Source organism: Brassica napus, chromosome A3 (genome assembly GCF_020379485.1).
Source record: "Brassica napus cultivar Da-Ae chromosome A3, Da-Ae, whole genome shotgun sequence".
In the NCBI taxonomy this organism is placed as follows: Eukaryota; Viridiplantae; Streptophyta; class Magnoliopsida; order Brassicales; family Brassicaceae; genus Brassica; species Brassica napus.
Window position 1 is genome coordinate 15553280 of NC_063436.1, and position 23327 is coordinate 15576606.

The 23327-nt window shown below is 37.0% G+C and overlaps 7 protein-coding genes across 9 annotated transcripts; 3 read left to right on the top strand and 4 right to left on the bottom strand.

Annotated features, from left to right (window-relative positions):
- Positions 1–726: 726 nt before the first annotated feature.
- On the top strand, positions 727–1930 carry LOC111214626 (signal peptidase complex subunit 3A-like). The gene is made up of 6 exons (XM_048776270.1): positions 727–886; positions 985–1032; positions 1210–1272; positions 1364–1417; positions 1499–1585; positions 1676–1930. Exons 1-6 carry the CDS (start codon positions 761–763, stop codon positions 1799–1801), a joined length of 504 nt encoding a protein of 167 aa, XP_048632227.1. The 5' UTR covers positions 727–760; the 3' UTR covers positions 1802–1930.
- A 476-nt stretch (positions 1931–2406) lies between these two features.
- Positions 2407–5270, top strand: LOC106386162 (F-box/kelch-repeat protein At3g16740-like). Its single transcript, XM_013826051.3, has one exon. The coding sequence runs from the start codon at positions 2410–2412 to the stop codon at positions 3577–3579; it is 1170 nt and encodes a 389-aa protein (XP_013681505.3). The 5' UTR covers positions 2407–2409; the 3' UTR covers positions 3580–5270.
- A 2547-nt stretch (positions 5271–7817) lies between these two features.
- Positions 7818–11478, bottom strand: LOC106388884. 2 transcript variants are annotated; one of them, XM_013829061.3, is made up of 9 exons: positions 11217–11478; positions 10879–11022; positions 9927–10580; positions 9452–9743; positions 9220–9371; positions 8823–9126; positions 8568–8749; positions 8171–8474; positions 7818–8095 (listed from the first exon to the last, which is right to left on the bottom strand). In XM_013829061.3, exons 3-9 carry the CDS (start codon positions 9955–9957, stop codon positions 8038–8040), a joined length of 1323 nt encoding a protein of 440 aa, XP_013684515.2. In that variant the 5' UTR covers positions 9958–10580; positions 10879–11022; positions 11217–11478; the 3' UTR covers positions 7818–8037. The 2 variants fall into 2 exon arrangements, with proteins under 2 accessions (XP_013684515.2, XP_022555134.2); XM_022699413.2 differs by lacking the exon at positions 11217–11478 and having other exon boundaries at positions 10879–11150.
- A 560-nt stretch (positions 11479–12038) lies between these two features.
- Positions 12039–13914, bottom strand: LOC111214113 (protein YIPF1 homolog). The gene is made up of 6 exons (XM_022716263.2): positions 13713–13914; positions 13548–13587; positions 13202–13282; positions 12888–13080; positions 12552–12819; positions 12039–12462 (listed from the first exon to the last, which is right to left on the bottom strand). Exons 1-6 carry the CDS (start codon positions 13770–13772, stop codon positions 12256–12258), a joined length of 849 nt encoding a protein of 282 aa, XP_022571984.2. The 5' UTR covers positions 13773–13914; the 3' UTR covers positions 12039–12255.
- A 490-nt stretch (positions 13915–14404) lies between these two features.
- Positions 14405–16147, bottom strand: LOC111214115 (peroxisomal adenine nucleotide carrier 1). Its single transcript, XM_022716264.2, has 5 exons — positions 15950–16147; positions 15620–15851; positions 15263–15409; positions 15012–15172; positions 14405–14882 (listed from the first exon to the last, which is right to left on the bottom strand). The coding sequence occupies exons 1-5, from the start codon at positions 16090–16092 to the stop codon at positions 14600–14602; spliced, it is 966 nt and encodes a 321-aa protein (XP_022571985.2). The 5' UTR covers positions 16093–16147; the 3' UTR covers positions 14405–14599.
- Positions 16148–16834: 687 nt separating this feature from the next.
- LOC111214627 (guanosine deaminase-like) lies at positions 16835–18245 on the bottom strand. 2 transcript variants are annotated; one of them, XM_048776271.1, is made up of 5 exons: positions 18023–18245; positions 17872–17911; positions 17432–17622; positions 17236–17340; positions 16835–17170 (listed from the first exon to the last, which is right to left on the bottom strand). In XM_048776271.1, exons 1-5 carry the CDS (start codon positions 18080–18082, stop codon positions 16991–16993), a joined length of 576 nt encoding a protein of 191 aa, XP_048632228.1. In that variant the 5' UTR covers positions 18083–18245; the 3' UTR covers positions 16835–16990. The 2 variants fall into 2 exon arrangements, with proteins under 2 accessions (XP_048632228.1, XP_022573338.2); XM_022717617.2 differs by having other exon boundaries at positions 16835–17167; positions 18023–18242.
- Positions 18246–18880: 635 nt separating this feature from the next.
- Positions 18881–23180, top strand: LOC106384179 (mitochondrial Rho GTPase 3-like). The gene is made up of 13 exons (XM_013824185.3): positions 18881–19788; positions 20227–20447; positions 20523–20655; positions 20748–20891; positions 20968–21144; positions 21232–21486; positions 21561–21629; positions 21708–21763; positions 21867–21948; positions 22035–22237; positions 22301–22643; positions 22732–22912; positions 22988–23180. Exons 1-13 carry the CDS (start codon positions 19777–19779, stop codon positions 23053–23055), a joined length of 1944 nt encoding a protein of 647 aa, XP_013679639.3. The 5' UTR covers positions 18881–19776; the 3' UTR covers positions 23056–23180.
- The last annotated feature ends 147 nt before the right edge of the window (positions 23181–23327 follow it).

The window sequence follows — 23327 nt, forward strand, 5'->3', positions numbered from 1 at the left end:
TGATAGAATTATTCATGTTTCTAGTTTTTTTTAAAGATAAGTTTTAATTTTATTAAAAATATTTTATTAAAAAATGTGTAGTTTAACATTTAGACAAAAAAAATGTGTAGTCAATATATTATTCTGTAGTTTACTTTGTAATTGATTAAATAATATATTTTAATTGTATTTTCATGATATTTTTGAAAGTAAAAAGTAAATTGATGTTAAAAATATAAGCAAAAAGTAAATTTCTGCATTAACTTAAAACATCAAAATATATATTAGGAAAGAGTATTTATTTCGTTTTGTTTTTTTGTGTGAAAAGGACTGTGTAGCCGCCTCTACAGTAGGTGCAATAGCGTTATCATTGTGCTAATCAATCAACTTGTATAGTGTGCCACTAATTTTGCGAACACATGCCATATTAAATTTGACCCATAAAGCACCGAATCCGTGAGAGATTTATGAGTTGATTATGATGTTTTCTTTTTCGTAACAGAAAGTGTTGATAAAATCTTTGAGAAGTAGCTGCAAATAGTACTCCAAAAGGTCAAACGAGGGTACGAACTGAGAGATCACTCGAATGGTACGACGAGTAAAACGTCTCACAGAAACGGGCTTTTAAATGAATTTTTGTCACCCATTGGGCCTAATAAATGACATTCCTAAGCCTAAACAAAATCCCGGTTTAATCTGTCATCGATAATAATTGGATTCCGGTTTACACATTGCAAAATAAAACGTAAATCACAGAGGAGTAATCGTAAAAGGCTTAAAGATGCATTCCTTCGGTTACAGAGCAAATGCTCTGTTCACGTTCTCCGTCACGGCCCTCGCGTTCATCTGCGCAATTGCGTCTCTCTCAGACAATTTCAGCGACCAGAATCCATCTGCTGAGATCCAGGTAATAAAAATCGTCTCTTTATTGCTGTGGATCTGCTGCGTATGAAAGCTTTGATTTTTGAAATGATGGGTTTTGGTTTTTGTGGCTGATGATTGCAGATACTTAACATCAATCGGTTTAAGAAGCAATCATATGAAAACGATGAGGTAAAAGTTTCGATCTTTAACGTAAAGGGTTCCTTCCTTCCTTGAGTCATGTATGTTTATGACTTGCTGCTCAAGTTACTTCCCCTAAGTGTAGTTGTGAGTTCATTTATCTTTAAGCCTCTTCGTTTCCCTCTTATCTATTGCTTGTTGGTTACGTTCTTTTACATGTCACTGCAGGTGAGCTTGACATTGGACATAACTGCAGACTTGCAGTCACTGTTTACTTGGAACACTAAACAGGTTTAGTAACATCTTAAAAAGTCCTTTGTCTCTTGCAATTGCAAAACAGACTGTTCTTGGTTGATATTCATTTATGAAAAATGCTTTGCAGGTTTTTGCTTTCGTGGCAGCGGAATACGAAACTCCAAAGAACTCCCTGAATCAGGTATGTTACAGTCCACACTTTGCGTCAATGCAAAGCCTCCTTGAGACAAGTTGTGGATTTGACTTGACATTTCTTTTGCAGGTTTCTCTATGGGATGCGATTATCCCTGATAAGGAACATGCCAAGTTCCGGATTCAAACCTCAAACAAGTACCGTTTCATTGATCAGGTTCAGTACATTCAGTAAAATAACCCCCAACAAGTCTTTTGTGTCTTCAGAGCTAGAAAATTGAATTGATCATCATTTGGGATCTTTCAGGGACATAACCTTCGTGGGAAAGAGTTCAATTTGACGTTACACTGGCATGTCATGCCCAAGACCGGCAAGATGTTTGCTGACAAGATTGTCATGCCTGGTTACAGTTTGCCAGATGCATACAAATGATGAAGATTGAAGATATAACTTCTAAGAGTTTATTTTTTGTATTTCGTTTTTTCTTTTCATGGTAAAGATTCAGTCTTTTTCTTTTATTCTGTGAACTAGAAAACTAATTTTAAAGGTACTATTGATCTCTACCTAATTCTTCTGATTCACTTGCCGTAGATCTTAGTCGATCAGCCAAATCTAAATTGTCATGAATCTCGCAACCATTTAACTATGCCCCCCCCCCCCCCCAAATCATCTTTCATCAATTTCTCTGCTTCAAAACATTAGAAACGAAGCTCAAGACATCCTTTAATAAATTAGAAACGAAGCTAACTTATATCTATTACGATGTTGGGTAAGTTTTGATAGCTTGGAGCTCAAGACATCCTTTAAATAAGTTGGTTAACGATAAGATAAGCTTATCATAATCTTAGTTGTATTAGAAGTTTATCTATTATACTAATAGAAAAGGAAATTTACTCTACTATATATATATATATATATATATACATGTCTAGATGTGGCATTGATATAACGATTAGAGAAGTTTAGTTTTGAGCATAGTTTCTAAAACATTCAATAAAAGAGAGCAAGTTCTTTACGATATTCAAGCTACTTTATACGAGATGTCCGATCTTCCAAGGGAGATGGAGGAGGAGGTGCTCTCTAGGCTTCCGGTGACGTCTCTTATAGACTTGCGATCAACCTGCAAAACTTGGAACACTTTAACGAAACGCGAGAGCTTTTTAAATAGACACGTCTTTGAAGAAGAAGAAGCAGCACCAGCAAAGAAGAAGAAGCGGAGGAAGGTGGTGATGATGCAGGAGCATAGAGTTTACTTGATGAACGTCGATCTCCTCTATCCATCTATAGAGCGTATAGGTAATCTCGACGCAGATGGAATCGACATATCTAATATCTTTCACTGCGACGGTTTATTCTTATGCACCACCAAAGACACCAGGCTCGTTGTCTGGAACCCTTATCTGGGACAGACAAGGTGGATCGAACCCAGAACTTCTTACCACAGATGGGACAGGTATGCTCTCGGACACGAGAAGAAGAAAAGGCACAAAGTCTTGAGATTTGTGAATAACTACGACCCGAGTGTGAAGCACAGAGTTTGCGAGTTTGAGATCTTCAGTTTAGACTCTAATTCATGGAGGGTCATTGATGATGATTTGACTCCGGACTGGACTGTTTCTTTTCTTCACCGTGGTTTGTCTCTGAAGGGCAACACTTACTGGTACGCTCAAGAGAAGCTCGATTTAAACGGTCCACCAGAGATTAAAGAGCTCCCTGATTTCCTCCTCTGTTTTGATTTTACAACGGAGAGGTTTGGTCCGCGTCTTCCTCTGCCTTTCAACGCTTTCTTCGGAGACATTGTGACTCTTTCTAGTGTTGGAGAAGAGCAGCTTGCGTTGCTATTGCAGAGATGCACGTCACCTGCATTCACTGTCAATATATGGATTACTAGTAAGATTGAGCCCAATGCATGCTCGTGGAGAAACGTGTTCTTATCTGTTGATATGAAACCACTCATTGGTACTTTGTTTTCGGTGTTCGGTGGGAGTTTCTTCGTTGACGAGGAGAAGAAAGTGGCTGTGGTTCTTGATAAAGACCGTGGTAAATCTTGTCCCCCCACACGCAACATTGCTTGCATCATTGGAAACAATGGATACTTTAAACAAGTGGATCTTGGTGAATCTATAGGCAAATGGTGTTACTCAATTGTGTGCCCGTATGTTCCAAGCTCATTGCAAATCACTAGGCAACTAGAGGAACACACACCCTAATCCATTAAATTTGTATTCTCTTGTTTATTTACTCTTTGTCTCATCTTAGACTCTATTAATTTGTATCTCTGACTAATGTCGGTTTCTTCTTTTATCTGAGACCTATTGATTTGTAGACAATTGTTGGTTTCTCGACATATCTGATGTCCAAAACATAGCAAATCAAAGCAATTTTTCCTTGAAAGCTTTCTTAATTAGCTGAAAAGAAAAGAGTATCACTGCTCTCTTTAACTATTCTTTAACCTCTTATATATATATGTATATTCTACTGTCATGATTTGCCCTGTCTGTGTTTGGTGGTTGAGCCAAGAACTCAATTTTGGACAAACACTGCTTCCAGTTCCAGGGTTGATTAAGTTTTGGAGGACAAAGCTAAATGCAAGTTGCTAATCGCTACAACAATCCATTCTTGACAAAAAAAGGTTTTCTGCAAAAAAAAAAAAACGGACTTTAACTCAGTATACCCTTCTTGGAATTACTACTATTAGAAACTACTAAGTATAATTAGAATATTAAATTTATATATATAACGGCCGAACGTTTTACAAGAATACTTTTTAAATTATTATTTTAACATGTGCTATGCGTACATGTTTTACATGAATGCTTTTATATTTTTATTTTAACATGAACAAAACAAAACAAATTTTATAAAACATAAAAAAAATTTAAAAATTATATATAAGAAGATAAATGTTTTAAAACTTTTAAATTATTTGTAAATGCTGGATGGTGTAATGTGATATATTACCTCAACTTAATATTTACTGACAAACAAAATGTGTTTGTAGAAGAAAAAAAAAGAAGATTCTTAAACTTTAATCCTACATTTTACTTACAAAATACTCATGGCTAGTTTAGTTAATGAATAAATCGTTCGTAGCAAATTTGCTTTCACTTGCCATGAAAAACCTCAGAAATATGTGCTTAGTGTGTACCTGCCACATGTTAAAATTATATATTAGCAAGTTTATAAAACGTAACTGAGAAATACATAGCTCAATTGGTGTGTTTATTTCCTTTCCCCCTTTAACCGAGTCACCTGGGTTCAAACTCTCTCTGCTACCTGTTTTCCCTTTTATTTTAGTTTTAATCTGGGCCAAGCCCAATTATGACACTCCTTAAAACTTATCTTGGGTCCGCCACTGTGCATAGGGCCTGCATTGGAAGCCATCTCCTCAAGAAAGACAGTACGATCATAAATAATGGTGTAGAACTCTACAAAAAATACGATCACTCCTCCATGTTGTCAACCTCTTTGGTACCAAACTCTGTTTTTTTCTGAACAAGTTGCATGAAGCGCATAGATAAAATAGAATTTGAGAATGGAGCATCATCTTCTTAAAACACTTGAATCTCAAGGACACAGTACTACTACTACTACTACTACTACCATTTGAAGAATGATAAACTCAAAGTTGAGAATGGAGCATCTGATAGACTCAAGAAGGTTTATTATCGTAAGAGAAGAGGAAAGGAGAGAGTGGGAGAACTAGAGTTAGAGGAAGAGTGTTGAGAAGTATTATGAATAAGAAGAGAAGGGAGTAACTTCTATCTGAAGAAGAGTCTTTGCAGTTACAGAAGAGTAGTATAAATAGAGTTGTAATTGAAGAAGTGTCATTCATGCTTTTGTGGTAGTTTGTTATAGACGTCATGAGTCTGTACATTCCGATCGTTATGAGATCGGTGATTTAGAGTGAAGCTTGTCATGAGAGTGTAACTCGAGATCGACTACAAAGCTATACACATTTGTACTTAGTTATTCAATACAGAGTTTGTTATATTACGAGAGAATAGATCTAAAGTCTATATAAGCATCATCTTCTTAAGATATCTGCTTGGCGGACAAAAGATGTTAACATTATATTACAAAAGAGAAAGAAAGCAATGCTAGTGTACTCCAGAAACAATCCATATCTTTCACCAAAGTTGAGGACAAAAAGACAAAAAACAATAATGCTTATTTCCTTAAATGACTCGTAGAGAAACATCGTCAAATTTAAGTAAAAAATTCCAAGCTTCATCTCCGGCAAGCTTGCATCGTCTCCGGACGTCTTCTTCTTCTTCTTCATCCTCTATGACCCAACTGGATCTAAGCAAGTGACGGTGAATTTCCTCTTCTTTTTGGACGGCAGAGAAGCAGAGATGGGTTCGCAAATGACGAAAGAGAAGGAGAAGCAGGACAGCGAAGCAAAGATGAGTTCAAAAATTGTGACGAAAGAGAAAGAAAGTTAAGAGGAAGAATGTCGTTTTCAGTCGCATGAGAGAGAACTAGTCGAGACTGGAAAAATTAGAGAAGATGTAAAACTGGGTTTGATCCGGTTGGATTTGGGTGGGTCGGGTAGAATTGGTTGGATCATGGTAATAAACTGATTTCATTAAGGCACCGATGTCTTTAACCATGTTTTGCATTAAAAAAAAATAAAAAAATAAATTATTTTTTATTAGTGGGATAAAATAGAATTTTTGAAAAGAGGGTGGGGTATATTGAGTTAAAGTCCGCTTTTTTCAAGTTTACCCTCCAAATGGAGGAAAATAAGCCAAGGCCAAGAGTTATGCCTATCATCTGCTCGATAAAATGCTCCTGAGAAGAAAAGATTGAAGATAAACAATAAGAAGAAGAAGAAGAAGAGATGGAAAGCATCTGGAGGGATTTTGAGACGTGTGGAGAAAAATCTGGGCTCTTGACAGGAGAAACGACAGTCTATGAGTGAAGAGGTCTCTCTTGGGTTACATAACTCAAAGAGAAAGGAAGAGCACAATGAGGCTGAGATGGATAGGTGTGCAGGACTAGTGCTCGATGAAATGCATCTGAAAAGTAAAAGAGTGAAGAGACCGACCTTTACCAATTTATAGCGGATTGAAAGGCACAGCTGAGGACGTTAAGACCTTAACGGAAAGGCCTGGGTTGCAGCTGGAAGATGTATTTAAAAGCCAGCGAAAAAGAGTAATCAAGCGGTGGGAAAGTTTTCCAACAAAAGAAGGCTGTTGAGATTCATAGAGAAGAAGAAGGGGAGAACGAAGATGAACAAAAAGTATGGAAGACTTTCATAAGCCAGGGTGTGTGAAGCTGGCTGTGGGCTATTAGCATTGAAGCATCCTGCCAAATGGAAGAAACTGAGCCAAGCACAAGTACCAAAATACAACAACAAAGGGAGGGTGATTAATAGGATCACTGCGGTGAGGATGTGGTTTATGTTGAAGGCTGCAACGAGGAGTAAAGAAGTTATGTTCTGTTACGATGCATCTTGGTGGAAACGACGAGATCAGAGGTGATGAACAACATATACATGGCGGTAGGAAAGCAAAGGCAAGAAGAAGCCTCAATTCTCAGTTCAGGTGGACATGGTATTGCTACTAGTCCCAAAAGAGGCTGGATATCTCAAACCTTCACCAGTGAATGTGGTATCTTCTGTGAACCAGATAATCATAAAGGTGGGATTAGAGGCAGAACCAGAAGTCGCTTTAAGGCCCAGAGTTAACACTAATTTGGACAGAGAGATGTTTGTGCTGTATGCAAGTTGTGTTGGGGACACTGATACTAATGTTGTGAGCAGTTTGGTGGATGCACGTGTGAAAAGAAATGATATAAGTCTAGGAGGTGGAAGTACAAACCAGGGAAAATGCAGCTCTCGTTGCAAGTGTTTCTGGTCGAAAGAGTTGGTACAGAACGTGAAACAAAGAGTGGGGATGAAGGAGGGAAATTCAATCACGTGATAATGAGTGCTAGTGTCTTTGTCTCAGAAGTTGGACATCACATGTATAAGTCTGGTACTGCAGTGGCTTGAGAACACAAGACCTCAGATGCCATCATTTGCATTGTGGGTTCCAGAGTTTTATGTCTCTGCATTCCTAACAGTCACTCAGTCGGAAGAGATTATCACAGAAGCGGACAGGGACCACGAGCTGAAGTAGGGGGTCACACACATCATGCAGAAAGGAGTTCATAATGACACAAATAGCCACTGTCGAGTTATGTGGCTTCTTTGGTTCAGTGTTTTTGGTGAGGGAAGATGATGTTATCAGAATTTTCAACCTCGAGAAGAAGGGTACTTGGTACACAAGGAGGAGTTTGATTAGAAAATACAGTCTTGCGCTGAAAAACAGGTGTGGGAGCCGGGAGTAATCATTGAGAGACAGATTGGCAAGAACACAGGAAACAGAAACTTTAGGTGCAGTAAAGGCGTTTCGAACAAGGGGAAGAAAGCTGGAGTAGCTGTTGTGTGAAATCTAGGGAATCAACCTCAAAGGAAAACCCTTTTGCTTTACTAATCCTCTTCGGGATGTTTCATTTCACAAGAGCTCTCATGCAACATCTTAGAGCGCTGGGTTTGGGTATTCTATTGTAATTCCTTTTTTGATCAATACAACAACTTTTGTTCCCTTTTCATAGTTCTTTTTACAAGTTTGAACAGTAAAGTGTATCATTCTTCTTCTTGTCCTTCTCCATCTTCTTCTTCAACTTCTTCTTGTCCTTCCTCCAATTAAACGACAGTGGACTATGAATCTGGCATACCTATCACAAACCGCAAAAGTTATAGACAAGAAAGGAAAAAAAAAAGAGTAAAAATGTTTTTAAAAAAGCACTTACTCATCGCAGTCATACAATCTTCGCACCATTGTTGCATTTAGACTCGGATCATTGGGAACAGCATAGGAGGTTCGGTAACTAAGTGGAACATGACCAGGAATCTTAGTAGGAGAGCCATACCAGTCAACCGTATGGAGGCTCTCTTGTCTAGTGAACACGTAGATGCCTTGATCAAGTTCATCAAGCCCTGCAGCAAGTCCCTTTGACAGTGGAAGCTTTCCACTGTGAGCAAAAAGAGTCATGAGATCTCCATAGTCTAACCAGTTGTCTGTGGAGTCCTGAAGTATATCTTGCATCCATGGTTCTGTTATATAAAATCCCATTTTGGAGTAACATCAGAACCAACATCACATGCCTATATCAGAAGTCATAAACAATAGACAGAGTCATAACCAACCGAGAGTGTTTGGGAGTGTTTGAGAGGTAACATCAGAAGCTGCTGTGGCAACATCACCAACAGTAGAAAGATTAACAGGAGGAGTACGATCTTCGCCAGCCTCTTCCAGTTCTGCCTCTTGTTCCTGTTCTTCTTCTTGTCCTCCTCCAATTAAACGACAGTGGACTATGTATCTGGCATACCTATCACAAACCGCAAAAGTTATAGACAAGAAAGGAAAAAAAAGAGCAAAAATGTTTTTAAAAAAGCACTTACTCATCGCAGTCATACAATCTTCGCACCATTGTTGCATTTAGGCTCAGATCATTGGGAACAGCATAGGAGGTTCGGTAACTAAGTGGAACATGACCAGGAATCTTAGTAGGAGAGCCATACCAGTCAACCGTATGGAGGCTCTCTTGTCTAGTGAACACGTAGATGCCTTGATCAAGTTCATCAAGCCCTGCAGCAAGTCCCTTTGACAGTGGAAGCTTTTCACTGTGAGCAAAAAGAGTCATGAGATCTCCATAGTCTAACCAGTTGTCTGTGGAGTCCTGAAGTATATCTTGCATCCATGGTTCTGTTATATAAAATCCCATTTTGGAGTAACATCAGAAGCAACATCACATGCCTATATCAGAAGTCATAACCAATAGACAGAGTCATAACCAACCGAGAGTGTTTGAGAGTGTTTGAGAGGCAACATCAAAAGCTGCAGTGGCAAGATTAACAGGAGGAGTAAGATCTTCGCCAGCCTCTTCCAGTTCTGCTTCTTGTCTCTGTTCTTCTTCAATGAACCGGAAGTGAACCAGGCACAGCACATGCCTATATGATCACAAGACCACCAAAAAATTTAGAGACAAAAAAGGAAAAAAAAAAAGGAAAGTTTTTTGCAAGTTGCTTACCCCTCACAAATGTAAATTCTTCTCTCCAAGGATGGAGTTACGTTGGACTTCTTAGTGAAACTAGTATACAACACTCTTACATCTCCAGCCATTCCACTAGCTTCATGATTTTGAAAATCCCACTCAATTTCATCAGTCTTGTGCTCCATTTCATAGACATAAAGGCCTTCCTCAAAAGAAGCAGGTCCTTTGGAGAGTAGAAATGCTCCAGAAAACTCAAAAAGACTCCGAAGATCATCGTATCCGAGCCATCCGTAAGTGGATTTCTTGATGATCTCTACGATCCTTGGATCTGTGAGAGAGAGAGAAAGAAACTACTATAAACACACAGAAGCTTCGATAGAAATTGACAATATAATACTGAATCTGATCATCTTAACCAACAAAATCCAAATCAATCATTTTTGGATAACAAGAAACAGAATCGATCATTCTTGGATAACAAGAAACAGAAAAAAAAAGAAAATAATTTTACCTCTGTCATAGAGGCGAAGGTTTTCCGCCATGAGACGAGAAGCTTCGATGATGGTAACTCCAGATACTTTGAAAGACTCTCGATGATGATGATGGAGAGGAAGAAGAAGAAGGTTTACTTCATAAAAGCTCGACTTCTATGACCCTTTAACAGCATAACCGCCTAAATAACACGGTAACTCCACGTCAGCTTTTCTCTGATTTTTTTATTAGTCTTCCTCCCTTCCCTGACCAATGAGAGCGTGTCCTCAACTGCACGTGTCCTTTCAAGTTCTTGTTTAAGATGGCTTGATTGTGCATCAAGTTTACCTAAGCCCTTGAGAGTAGTTGTAGCTTCAAGGCTGAGTTATCTTTCTCTAAAGCCTCAGAGTTTCAGGTAAAGGTCCTCTTCGTGAACTGAAGCAGTAGTATCAACCTCTTCTTTTCCAGTTCCAAGTCTGGCTTGAAGCTCCTTGATTTGGGATTCAAATTCAGATCTTGTAGCTTCCCACTCCGAGCATTTCTTGTTTATAGCTTCTTCTTCTATCTTCTGTTTTTGCTCTTCTCTTCCCTGCCAGAGCTGCCTCACACATTCCTTGAGTTCACTATCAAGAGCTGAAACTTTGCTTACAGAAGCATTAAGCTGTTGCTTTAGAACCGCAGCTTCTTTCTCAACCTATATAAAGAAAAATGGCCATGAACATTCGTTGATATTACTGAGAACTAAATGACAAGAACAAGAAGTAACCTATGACAGCTTCCTCTGCAATTTAGTTTATATTCTTGTAGTTTCAATCACATTCTAACATAAAATGAAGAAGAAGAAACCATAACAAAAATCTATCAAGTTTTTTAGGAAAAAAAATCTCTATTAATCATAGATGGAATAACGCTGGCCAACAGCTAGAGATACAGACAAGAAATTGCTACATAAAACTCAAAAGCTTATTGACAAAAAAAAAAGGAAACTTTACCTGATCGTGTGAGATTCTTTCAGAATGAGAAGAGAGTGAGCCTGTACTCTCTGTCTCTCCGCGACTTTTCTCAAATGACTTCCTCCATAACCAGCTTCTCCGGTCCATCTCCACACCCACCAAAAACATTCAAACACAATTCATCTGCAAAAGAAAAAAAACGAAGCTTTAAGGAGAAAAATCAGTTGGATTCACTTACAGTTAACTCTCTGACAAAAATCAATTTCCACCAACTACAAAATCTCTGTCTATCTCCAAAGGTCTAATCTTTTATTTTATTTTTGATTGCTTGAGATGATGTAAAAAAGATGAACAAACTGAGAAACTTAACACGGTACCTGACAACAACACACAACACACCTCAAATCTCACGCCATGAGCAGAAGAAATAATTGAAGGAGAAGATTAGTGTGAGAATCTGGCTGTCCAATCCAACGGCCATTTTCAGACAAGAACAGCTTAAATTAAAAAAAAAAAAGAGAAATGAAAAGTGGAAGTCTCGCCGGATCCACCACCACTTGATAAAAATGTGGAGAGGAGGAAGGAAAGTTGAAAAATTCCAATTTAGCTACAATTCGCCATTTGATCAAAAGAAGCTATAATTCGCCAACACGTGCTACAATTTTGCAACTTCATTTTTATTAGAGTTTTTTTAGTACAGAAAGGATAAGCCAACACGTGCTACATAACATTCTCCAAAAAGAATTAACACGTGTCAAGTGAGAGGCATGCATCCTGACAATTCAGCTGCTCCGCCGGCTCCAATCTTCGCCTCCGGTGCCTCCAGTCAATCAGACGCCGAGGCTGTTTTCTCTTCCCTTCCTCTACACTTTATCATCTTCGGAACTTGCACTCATTAAAATTCGTTCTTTCGCCAGACAACCGCCGCTGGACCATCTACAGTAGAAAACTCGTACCTCCTCCGATTGTTAACTCGAGGAACACTTTAATCAAGTTAGAGATGCCAAACTCATAATCATAGACAAGACAACAAACTTTCAAGTTTTGTAATGTTTTTATTGGCGTTATGTAGTAGAAGATTGGCGGTGTCCGTACAACTCTTGTAAGAGTAAGACCGATCCTATAATAATGAAGATTCTTTGGGTCCTTTCAGTTCTTCACATTGCTGGGAGTCGCATACATATATTTTGAACATCACATCAGCAAACAAATCGATAATTTTTATTACAGTATTTTCTACAAGTATACCATGGAAGGTTCAAGTAACTAAATGAAATGGAATCATAGAGTTTAGCTTCCAAGCAGTACAAAAATATGGATAAAATTTGAGGAGAAAACGTTTATGGATGGATCTACAAATTATCAGAAACTCACATTACCTTTTCAGGTTATAGGAAGAACAAAGGTCTAAATGGATCATACGGTGACAGTGAACAGATAGAGCTTCAGCACAACCGAAAGCCCGAGCTGCAAAAGAAAGATGCTTGCGATTATCAGGATCGATCTCTCTCCAGCTGAATTGATATGCGCTTTGAGGTTGAGAGCCACAAATGTTGCAGACATGAACCCTGCTACACCCGCAATAACCCATCTGAAGATCTCCACTGGCACGACCGAGAGGCACTGCAAACAGATTAAAAAATGTCAAAAGTCTCATTCATCATCATATTCAGATGTTTTCGATTTCTATTTAAAAGGAGAAGTATTGGTACCAATGCGGGGATAAAGACGAATAGAGAATAGCCGTAGAGACAGAAGAGTTGGACTAGGCCTGAAGGTGCAGAGAAGTATTTGAGAACGACGTATAACGCGAGAGGAACAAGCGTGACATAGCCATAGAACACTCCTGCTGACCAAGTCACAAGATTGATATCGTAGTTCCATTCTTGTTTCTTCCATTTGTGTGCCACGTATGTGACAAACGTGCCGATCGATGCCGCCACGAATATCAAAGTCGTGCATATCCAGAATGGACCATACCTGCAACATACAAAATCAATTTACCTGCAACTCTGAGAAACCAAGAAAGACTAACAACTCTTACTTACAAGTCAGGCTTATCGGCAGTCTTCTCTGTAAATGTTCCACGGAACGGGAAGAGAGATTCTTTGAGCCTGTCTACGACATCGGAAGTGTCGACATCAAAGAAAGGCTTGTAAGCACCGACAGTGAATTTATGGAGCCAGCCACCAGACTGAGGCTCATCTGTACTACTACCATTACCATTCCCAGAAAATGTATCTGCACCAGTAAGCAGTCAGATGATATGAACACGTTTCCACATTGTAACTTCCTCAATTGACTAGATTAAACATCTTAACTAATACAGAACAAATAAAAACTCGAGAGAATCATATAATACCGTCAGCATCTCGAGGAGGATTACTACCACCAGAGATCTTGCCCTGAGTAGCAGACGGAGGAAAGGTTTGAAGATTTGACTCTGCATAACACAACAATGCAATCCTTCAATAAGAACTCAACATGAACATAGTACATTTGTAATCACAAGATTCATTCATCTGCTAATCCATAGATCCTTTCAAAATCCATAACAGTTCCTTACAAAGGTTACACTGTAATTCCTTTTCTGTTAGCTCAAATCAACAAAACTCTTCCGTCTAAACCGTTTCGTTCTTTCCTAAACGCTCTATTCATCAAATTTCACCTCGTAAACTGGAAATTTTGAGAGAATGCGACGATGTTACCTGCGAATTTGACGGTGGCGTGGCCTGGATCTGGAACGGACTACGATTAACATACAAATAAACAATGGAAGCTAGATCAGATCGGGAGGATCAGTGTATGGATGAGTACATATTACTCATTTATAATGATTGAGATCGAGGAAGGAGTAGATAGAAGGAGCTTACAGGTACAGATCCAGAGACTTTCTGGGCGTCGATAGTCGTGTAGCTCCCGCCGGTCATCATCTTTCTCTCCTTCTCCTTCCCGATCTTCCCTCCGTCTCCTATCTCTCTCTAAGAAATCAAATTTGGCTTTGGAAAATTTTAATTCTTCGGTCCAATAGGATTTGATGGGAACCAGGGCCTAACCTTCTCCTTCGTTTAGAAGCTTAGTCCTACTAGCTCTATTTATTTTATTTTTTTTCCTCTTGTAAACAATTTTAAAAGAAAAATGAACAAATTTGTCAGGTTTATGCAAATTTAATTGTGTTATTAATTAATAAGTTAGTGTTACAGATTTTATAGTATTGATTCCAAATATCTAGACTATCATTTTTAATAAGAATAACTAATCAAAAATCTCTGAAAAACTTGAGAAATTCATATTAAAATCTTTTAAATAAGAGATTTTGGTATCAATTTTCAAATTTTAGAAAAACTTCTTATAATTTATATTCACATTCTAGTTGATTATCTCTCAATGTGGGTGCGCTTAGATGTCTCACAATTATCATAGACTAATAATGAAACTCAAGAATCCACAACAATAGTATTATATTAGTCTTCAGTTGCTTAGGAAACAATTTTATTACATCATTTCCTTTGTTCCTACACAAAGACTCACTTTTATTGACACCCATGCGCGCCAAGAAACTCAATCCAGCTACAACCAATTTTCATAATATGATCTATAGATCAAAACTTAGACTGTTTCGTGGAACTAAAAAACTATTACAATGCATGTATTAGAATAAAAACCAGTGCATATAAGCGAAACCGAGATTTATCCTGCGTGAATCATACATAAAGAGAGATAACAACTTGACCGACCTGCAAGCCTGTCCTTGCTTTGCTCAAGGACTTTTCAACTTACCCTTTGTGAGAAACAGAGTTCTACGGATAGCTAGAATGAGAATCCACGTTGTTGCACTGATCTTCTCCTTGATCATCAGTAGCAAAGCTGAGCTCAGAACTGTCTTCAAGATCTGAGCATGCAGCCCCTTAAAGAATCCTAACATCCCTTCTTTTCTCCATATGTCACAGACAACCCCTAGAATCGTTTTCCTTGTCCTTCTTACAGGCTTCTTAGTTTCCTTTCCCTTCGAGTCATCAGCAGCTTGAATCATCACTTTGCACCTACAAAACTCAGACACATAACTTTAATATATTCCAAATACATGACAATTCACTATGGTGATAAACAAATTTAAAGTAATCTTGTCCTAAGAGTATTTTAAATTTAAAAAAAAAGATTATTTTAAATACCTTATTGCAGGATATGTGATGACAGTGGCAACACTTTTGGAAGCGGCACCTAACAAGAAGGCCATAAAGGCAGAGAGCACCACCGGTGAAGAAGAACCATTCTCAGCTTTTGCTGTTTTCTGTTCAAGCAGACGCTGCTTCAGCTGATCGAACACTGTATACTGCACACACACACACACAGAAGCTAACTTGTTCATCATATTGTCATGCTAAATTCCAAATCCACCAGCGAAAATTCAAGTGAACATCACCTGAATTGCGGGATTCGAAGTCAATAAAAGAGAGATCTCTAGTCCATCAAACGCGTCTCCCCATGCACCACCGGTTAAGGTCTTCCACAACCCTTTAGATTCTCCAAACTCACTCGTTTGCATCCTTGATGAAGCTGTATCTAGAGGCTACACAATAATAGATAAGACTCAATGCTTTTATTCAAATCATTTTTTTTTTTGAATTGAATGTTAAATTTAATTCAAAAGAAAAAGACCTTTTGTCCTTTTTAAACTTTAGAATAAAAAATTTACTCATCTTTTCCTATTTTTGACTTCTATTTATTCAAATCATTACAACACAACAGCTGAACTAATGTTCATCTAACGTAAACATGCCTGGGTTAAGACAGAAGTACAAGCTCCTGCAGCAGCAGCAATAAGCAAGTTCGCCTTGGTTCCGATCGATTTCGAACCGGTTCTTTGACTATACACCCTCTTGAAATAGCTATAGCTATAAAAGTAGATGAACTGCGAAACAAAGGACTGCAGATTCTTTGTCCCTAGGCCTTGATACAGCGACATAATCTGTCGTTTTGAAACCGCTTCCCACAGAACATCAGAGAGATGTCTGCATAATCATCATAACACAAGAAACCGTTACAAAACACGAGATCAAGAACGACATGTATAGATCATGAACACATATAAACAAAGATCAAGAATAACCTGTATTTTTGCTGGCCTTGGGCTCGAACCTCGGCCTGGAACTTTGATTTGCATGTATCGAGTGGATATAAGATGGTTGTGCTCAGAAGCGACCCCACGGCTCCGGAGGTCGCCTCTGACACCGACTCCAAATCAACAACCATCTCTCTGATGATCAACAACGCTATGAGAGTTTAGGGAAGAGGCAGTGATCATATGATCTTCTTCCTCGGGAGTTTAAACAGCCGTTAGTATTGACGGCGTTAACTTCACCGTTCCAATTTCGGTTCACTGTTTGGTATAGTGGTCGGTTCCGGTTTAGTTTCGGTTTTTGGTTTTTTATTCTAAAAAAAATATAGAAATTGTTAGCTTATTTATGAAATTCGGTTCTGTTTAAGTAACAATTGAAGGAATCGGCTAATATCCAATAAAAGTTTATTTCCAATTTTGAATTTTTGGTTAATTTCATGTAATTCAAGTATAACATCTGTTTTCGGTCTTTTAATATCGAATAATTTGGATAAATTAAATATTTTGAATGAAGCTATTGGGATGATTCAGTCTTTTTTGGATAATTTAAAAGATTTTAAATATTTAGAATAACAAATATTCCAGTTTTTCTAGTTTTTTCTGTTGACAAATAGTATTTTAAAAATATTTATTATTTAAAGGCTAAATATAATTACTATTTTTAGATATATAAACTGAATTTCAAATATTCGAGTATTCATGCGGTTCTCGATTCAATTTCCGGTTTGATCCAATTTTTTGGTTTCAAAAATGTCGGTTGTTTATGAAATTTGATTTGGTTGGAATTGATTTTTTTTTTGTTTGGGTCCGGTCCTAAATGAGAGAAGCCAAAATATTTGACGTCTCTCAGTCACAGCAATATTGCAGCTACTGACATCAGAAAACTCGATTCTGTGATAGATAGATAGATCGTTCCCGCTAACAAAGCGTTGTTCTGCGTCTTAGAAGAAGCGAAAGAAGAGAAGTACATACATACAAACACTTCCCGAATGGAAATACAATGTGTAGGTGATTAGCAAATGCATTTTCTTACTATAAAGTGAACTTCCCCTTTGTATTCTGAAACACTTGCTCAGCGATACTCACATCGAGTTTTACGATCTCTAGACTAGACTTATGGAATAGCTCAGTGCCTTTCACACCATTGGCTACGCAGCTATTAAACCCGATGGCTACAGCTGCTTCTGCTTGCGCCCCATACACCAATCTCTGCTTCACCAAGCAATCGTTTCAGAAAGAAAGAAGAAACAAGAAGAACCATTGTTATTAGTTATTACCTTAAGTCTTGAGAGATGGATGGCTCCAAAACACATCGGACAAGGCTCGCATGACGCGTACATCTCGCATTCCCACAGCTTGATACCGTTCAGTTTCTTACATGCCTTGTACGTTTTAGTTTAAAAAAAAATCATAATGAGAAAAACGATTTTGCATTATGTGTGTTTAGATTCTTGAAGGGTTACTATGAGATACCTCTCTAATGGCTACGGTTTCAGCATGTGCAGTTGGGTCTTTGTATCTTAAAACCATATTATGGCAGCTCACAAGGACTTTGTCCTTATGAACTATAACCGCTCCAAAAGGACGGCCATCACCACGCTCGACTCCAATGTATGCTTCTTCAACAGCTTGGGTTAAATACTTATGATCCCTATCACTCGAAGCTGATCAATTATAAACATAACACGTTAGTCTAGCAGTTCATAAGCTAAGATATATATGTAAACTATAAAGTAGTGAAAAAATATATATACGGCGTCGTTTTTGCTTCCACGGATACATAGTTTTTAACTGAGCAATTAACCTCCGGCGAAAAAGATGACAAAACTCAAAGAGCTTTGTGTCTAATAAGTAATAACTAATAATCACCTAAAAACCAAGACAACTCTATAAACGAATTAAGACAATGTTACCGGTGAGTTTGACGGTGGCATGACCTGGATCTGGAACAGACTACGACCGTCAGCAAATGAAACAAAACATTGAAACTTAGATCAGATGAGAAGAGTGACAAAACACGCGCGTATATGGTCATGTAATATATTTGAGACTGTATGAGCTTACAGGTACAGATACAGAGACTTTCTGGCCGTTGGTGGTCGTCTTGTTCTCGCTAGACATCATCTTGCTCGTTCCCGATCTCCCCGTTCATCTCGGAGCTCTCTAAATAACGAAGTGGGACCCTCGAAGTCAACTGCTATCCCAACTACTGCATCACAATGGGCTTTGCTATGACGGGATCCTCAGTATGCTCGTGAACTGTGTATTCCGGCCCAATTGTTAAAATTTAGTAGAACTGTTTTTAAAACAGATTTTAGTTTCTTTGATTACATTAAAATATTATATTTTCATTAATGATAAAATCCGGTGACAATAAATGTACCAATTCATCATCCACTTCCACGTACCATATCTCCAGTGCTAATTGTATCTAATGTCATTTAATTTCAGTTAATTATTATATTTGCTTCTTACAAATTTGAATCCAAGCATAACAAAGTAACAAACTAACAAGAAAAACAAAAGATAGGTTTCTTTTCAGCAAAAAAGAAAAACACAAACAAAAGGCATTACGCCACGTGTCCTGTTATTATTGTACTTCTTCAATAGTACAAACTCCAAAAAAGAAAACAAAGGAAACATGACTTTTGTATTAAAATGTTGGATTTAGGTCCTTTTACAGATGGAAAATTGGATATATCTTAAGCTGTTTGGGTAAATGAATAAATTTTGGGTTTAAACTAAGAAATTTCTATAGATTTTTGATGATTAGTTAAAATTAATTATATAAAAATTTTGTTATTAATGTTAGATACAAATTATATTTTTTGAACAAATCTACATATTATATATACATTTAAAAATCTACATATATTTGTAAGATTATTAACATTCACATGTGTCATATATATTTAAATTTTTAAATTATTCATTTATTAACTAATTCAAAATTTAAAATAAGAATTAAAAAATATTTATTTGTAAGTAATAAGACTGTTTTTAATAAAAATATGTATATTGAAAAATAGATAGTAAAATTACACACAGTTATAAAACTTCTATTTGTACGATTATTATCATTTTTACATCTCGTTAATTTTTTTAGTTAGGTTTAAAGATTTTAAATAGTAATTTAATAGTTAAAATAAAAAACGGAAATGTTTTCTAAAGATGGACATATATTTAAAATTAAAACATTAGTTACGTGCGAAAGAAGTTTTTGTTTTAAACGTATTTCAAAACGCGGGAAATACAGTTACTCGCGCTTTTTAAAAAAAAAATTGTTTATTAATGTAGTTAATATGTAATAAAATAGCATGTAATGCTTAATTGTAATGGTTGTAACAAAAATATGGTGCTCTATCAACAAACACAATTCATAGTTACTCCCATTTTTATAGATTTCTTGTAATTTTATGCTTGGAATGTTTAAGAAATTAGATACTAACAAAGAGGATACATATGTTTTTATTCAAGAATAGGGTATTCAAATTAATGTAGGTAATTAAGAGCTTTGAGCTCCCAAAGAGGTAAAAAACAGAACACAAGCAAGGAAACCAGTTGAATCCACGTCAAGATAGTCAATCTCGTCCGTCAATCCTTCACACAAACGCTAGTATCACCGTTGAAACACAAACCTTCCACTAAGAAGAGACACTTGGCTAATTTTACTGCAAAAGTTACTTGGAACCAACCAGTAAATATATATATATATAGACATGAGATGAAAAGAAAGACACAACAATAAGAAGAAGAAGAGAAGAACAAGCTTTGTGTTTTCCTCTTTTGAATTTTCTCATCCCGCCTTTATCTGCATTATGATCTTCAAGGTATTCTTTTTGAGGCTCTCATGCATCTTGATGATGGATCATCTAGTCTCTCTATGTTTTTTTGCCTCTGTTTCAGTAATTTCATCTTGTGGGGTGTATCAAAGTCTTCCCCTTTTCAACATATATTACCTAAAAAATTGGTTCTTAAGTCTCTAGATTTTTTCTAAAATATGATTAGTAGTTTGATTATGGCCATGTTTCATTCTGATTATGGATGATCTAGTATCTCTCTTTTTTTTTCCTCTGTTTCAGTAATTTCATCTTGTGGGTTGTATAAAAGTCGCTTGATTCTTAGGTCTCTAGATTTTATATGATTAGTAGTTTGATTATGGCCATCTTTTAGTCTCCTTTTGTTTCAGATATTTTAGATGTCTTCTTACATGACAATGAATATGCTTTTATTCTGAAAAGTATTTTGATGTTTGTTTGCAAAACCAGATGATGAGGATGCTTGGTTTAGGATACTCTGGCTCGCCAAAACCGGTTCGGATCGTTGTGGTTGGTGAGAAGGGAACTGGGAAAACAAGTTTGATCATCGCTGCATTAAATGAATCTTCTCAACCTCAGCCAAACATCCCTCCTGTGTTACCTTACACCACTTTCCCTTCGGAATGGTTCCGTGACCCTATTCCTGCTACCATCATCGACACTTCTTCAAAGTAAATGTTTCTTATGATTTGTATATTTATTGACATCAACAAATGGACGCATGTAAAACATTGTTGTCTCTCCAGACCGGAAGATAGAGAAAAGGTCGTTAAGGAAGTGAAAGAAGCAGATGCAATTGTTTTGACGTTTATAGTCGATATAGCTGAGAGTTTGGACCGTTTAAGTGAATATTGGCTTCCTCTGTTTCGACAACTAGAGGTTTAGTTTCGTTCTTTTTTTTTTGTCTTCACCGATCAGTTTGCGTGTGTAACAAGTTTGAAGTTTATTTATATGCTTATTCCCCTGAACAGGTGAGAGTCCCTATCATAATGGCAGGTTGTAGCGTTACCAACAGAGAGTATCATAATCAAAGCGGTATTGAAATAATAACAACATCTATAAGGGAACAATATCTAGAGATCGAGACATGTTTCGACTGGTCTGCTCATCATATTGTGCGTGAGATCTTTACATTTTAAGCATTTCAAGAGCATTCACATTGTGTCAATGACCTTACTGCTTCTTCTGTAGGCTCGGAAAGTATTTTGGTATGCGCAACATGCTGTTACTAACCCTGTCGGACCAATATATGATAAAGAAACCAGTTCATTGAAGCCTCGTTGTGTTGCTGCATTAACTCGTGTATTTGTACTCTCTACACGTGACACTGATTTCATTCTCAATGAAGCCGGGTTAAACAATATTCAGGTAACCTCTTATTCCCTAGTTTTGTTTCGTTGTGCGTTCTTCTTTGAGATGCTTCTATAAAGCAGCTAAGTTGCAAAAATATAATAGGCTCAATGCTGCTATGAACCAATGACACCTTCTCAAATTAGAGGACTAATAGACTTTGTGCAAGCACGGTCTCCACTAGGAGTTGATGAAAACGGAATCACAATAGAAGGTTTCTTGTTTATAAACAAATACCTTGTGGAACAAGGAAGGATCAGAAAGGTATGGGATATACTCAGAAAATTCGGGTATAACAATGAGTTAAGACTCGCAGATGATATGATTCCATATTCATCATTCAAACACATGCCTGATCAGGTAAAAATCTTCACAAATATAACTCAGTTTTTAATATTTGATCATGTTTCTGATTTGGCTTTGTCTTTCTGCAGAGTGTTGAGCTGTCTGATGAAGCTACTCGTTTCTTAAGGGGAGTCTATAAGAATTTGGATGAACACAGTGTAAAGTTTTATCTTTCTAGTTTAGATTACTTGTGGAAATTATAATATTTCTCAAACATTGGATTTGAATTTTCTCAGGCTAATAACTTGGGACCTCAAATGATTGGATTTGTCTTTCAAATTTCACCTGAAAAGTAACATTTTAAACTTCGAAAAAGCGCGCGAAAATTTTGAATATAATATTTTCCTTTTTATTTGCTTATGTGTAATTACATTGGTTTAATTCATTAATGACAGTCCATGGAGCATAGCTCCTTATAAAGATGCATCAGAGAAAACTGATGATGGAGGATTGTCACTTGAAGCTTTCCTCTCACTGGTAATCAAGAACTAAGTCTTTTAACGGTTTTAAGAGGAACCCATTAATTTAAACTAAATCTTTGAAACTTTTTCATGTATTTGCAGTGGAATTTGCTGACACTAATAGATCCAGCTAGGAGTCTTGAATGTTTGATATGTCTATGTTATCCATCTTCAGCAGTTCGCGTTACTAGGAGAAGAGCAATAGACCGTAAGGAGCAGAACTCTGAAAGAAGAGTTTTTCAGTGTTTTGTCTTTGGCCCCAAGAATGCTGGAAAATCTGCATTGCTCAATCGATTTATCGGAAGGTCTGCATGTTCTTTTAACTCAGTATATGTCAAAATATGTATGTCTGATTATATGAATCTTAGGCAATATGATGATGAGAACAACAACGGATCAAATGAGGAACGTTATGCTGTTAATATGGTTGAGAACGATGGTGTAACTGAAGATGTTAAGAAAACTCTGGTGTTGAAGGAAATTCAAATGCAAGAAGATGGATTCTTATCATCAAATGAAGCGTTGGGAGCTTGTGATGTAGCTATCTTCCTTTACGATTCTTCTGATGAGTCTTCTTGGAAGAAAGCCATTGATTTGCTTGTTAAGGTTGCAACCGCTAGTGAAGACGCTGGTCTAAAGTTTCCTTGTCTAATGGTTGCAGCTAAAACTGATCTTGATTCATTCCCAGAGGCAATTCAAGAAGCTACTAGAGTAATACTGATCATGTTTCTTTATTAATAAATCATCAAAAGGTTTTGTAACCATAAATTTGAATTATTTCATGTGTGAGTTCTTGCAGGCCACACAAGATCTAGGGATTGAAGCTCCAATACCAATAAGTTCCAAACTTGGAGATTGCGATAACTTGTTTCAAAAGATATTAACCGCGGCTGAGCATCCTCATTTAGGTATCCCAAAGATTAAGTCGAAGAAGAAAAGGAGTCGCAAGCTAATGAAAAGATCTCTAATGCTGGTTTCAAGTATGTTTTTTTGGTCATATGCTTATGTATCTTCATCATAGTATTTGTGGATTCCTAACATGGTTTTTGTAACAGTTGGGACAGGGGCTCTGATCGTTGGGCTGGCTTCATTCCGTCTCTATGCCGCAAGAAAGCAGAGATAACCTTGTAGCTGAAGAAAGATCCAAACCTGAAAATATGAATAAATATATTGTAGTTTAAGTTGGTTGTTCATGGATGCCTTGTTTAACAAGTAAAGAACTGTTATCTATAGATTTTACTTCTAAAATGTGCTAATTTCACCAACTTTAACAAGAAACTAATTGGTATTGGAGCTTCTTTTGATGATTTTTTTTAGCTTAAATGATTTACTATTTGATATTGCATGGTTTTTATTTGATATTTTTTTTTTGACTATCAAAATTATGTTGAACAA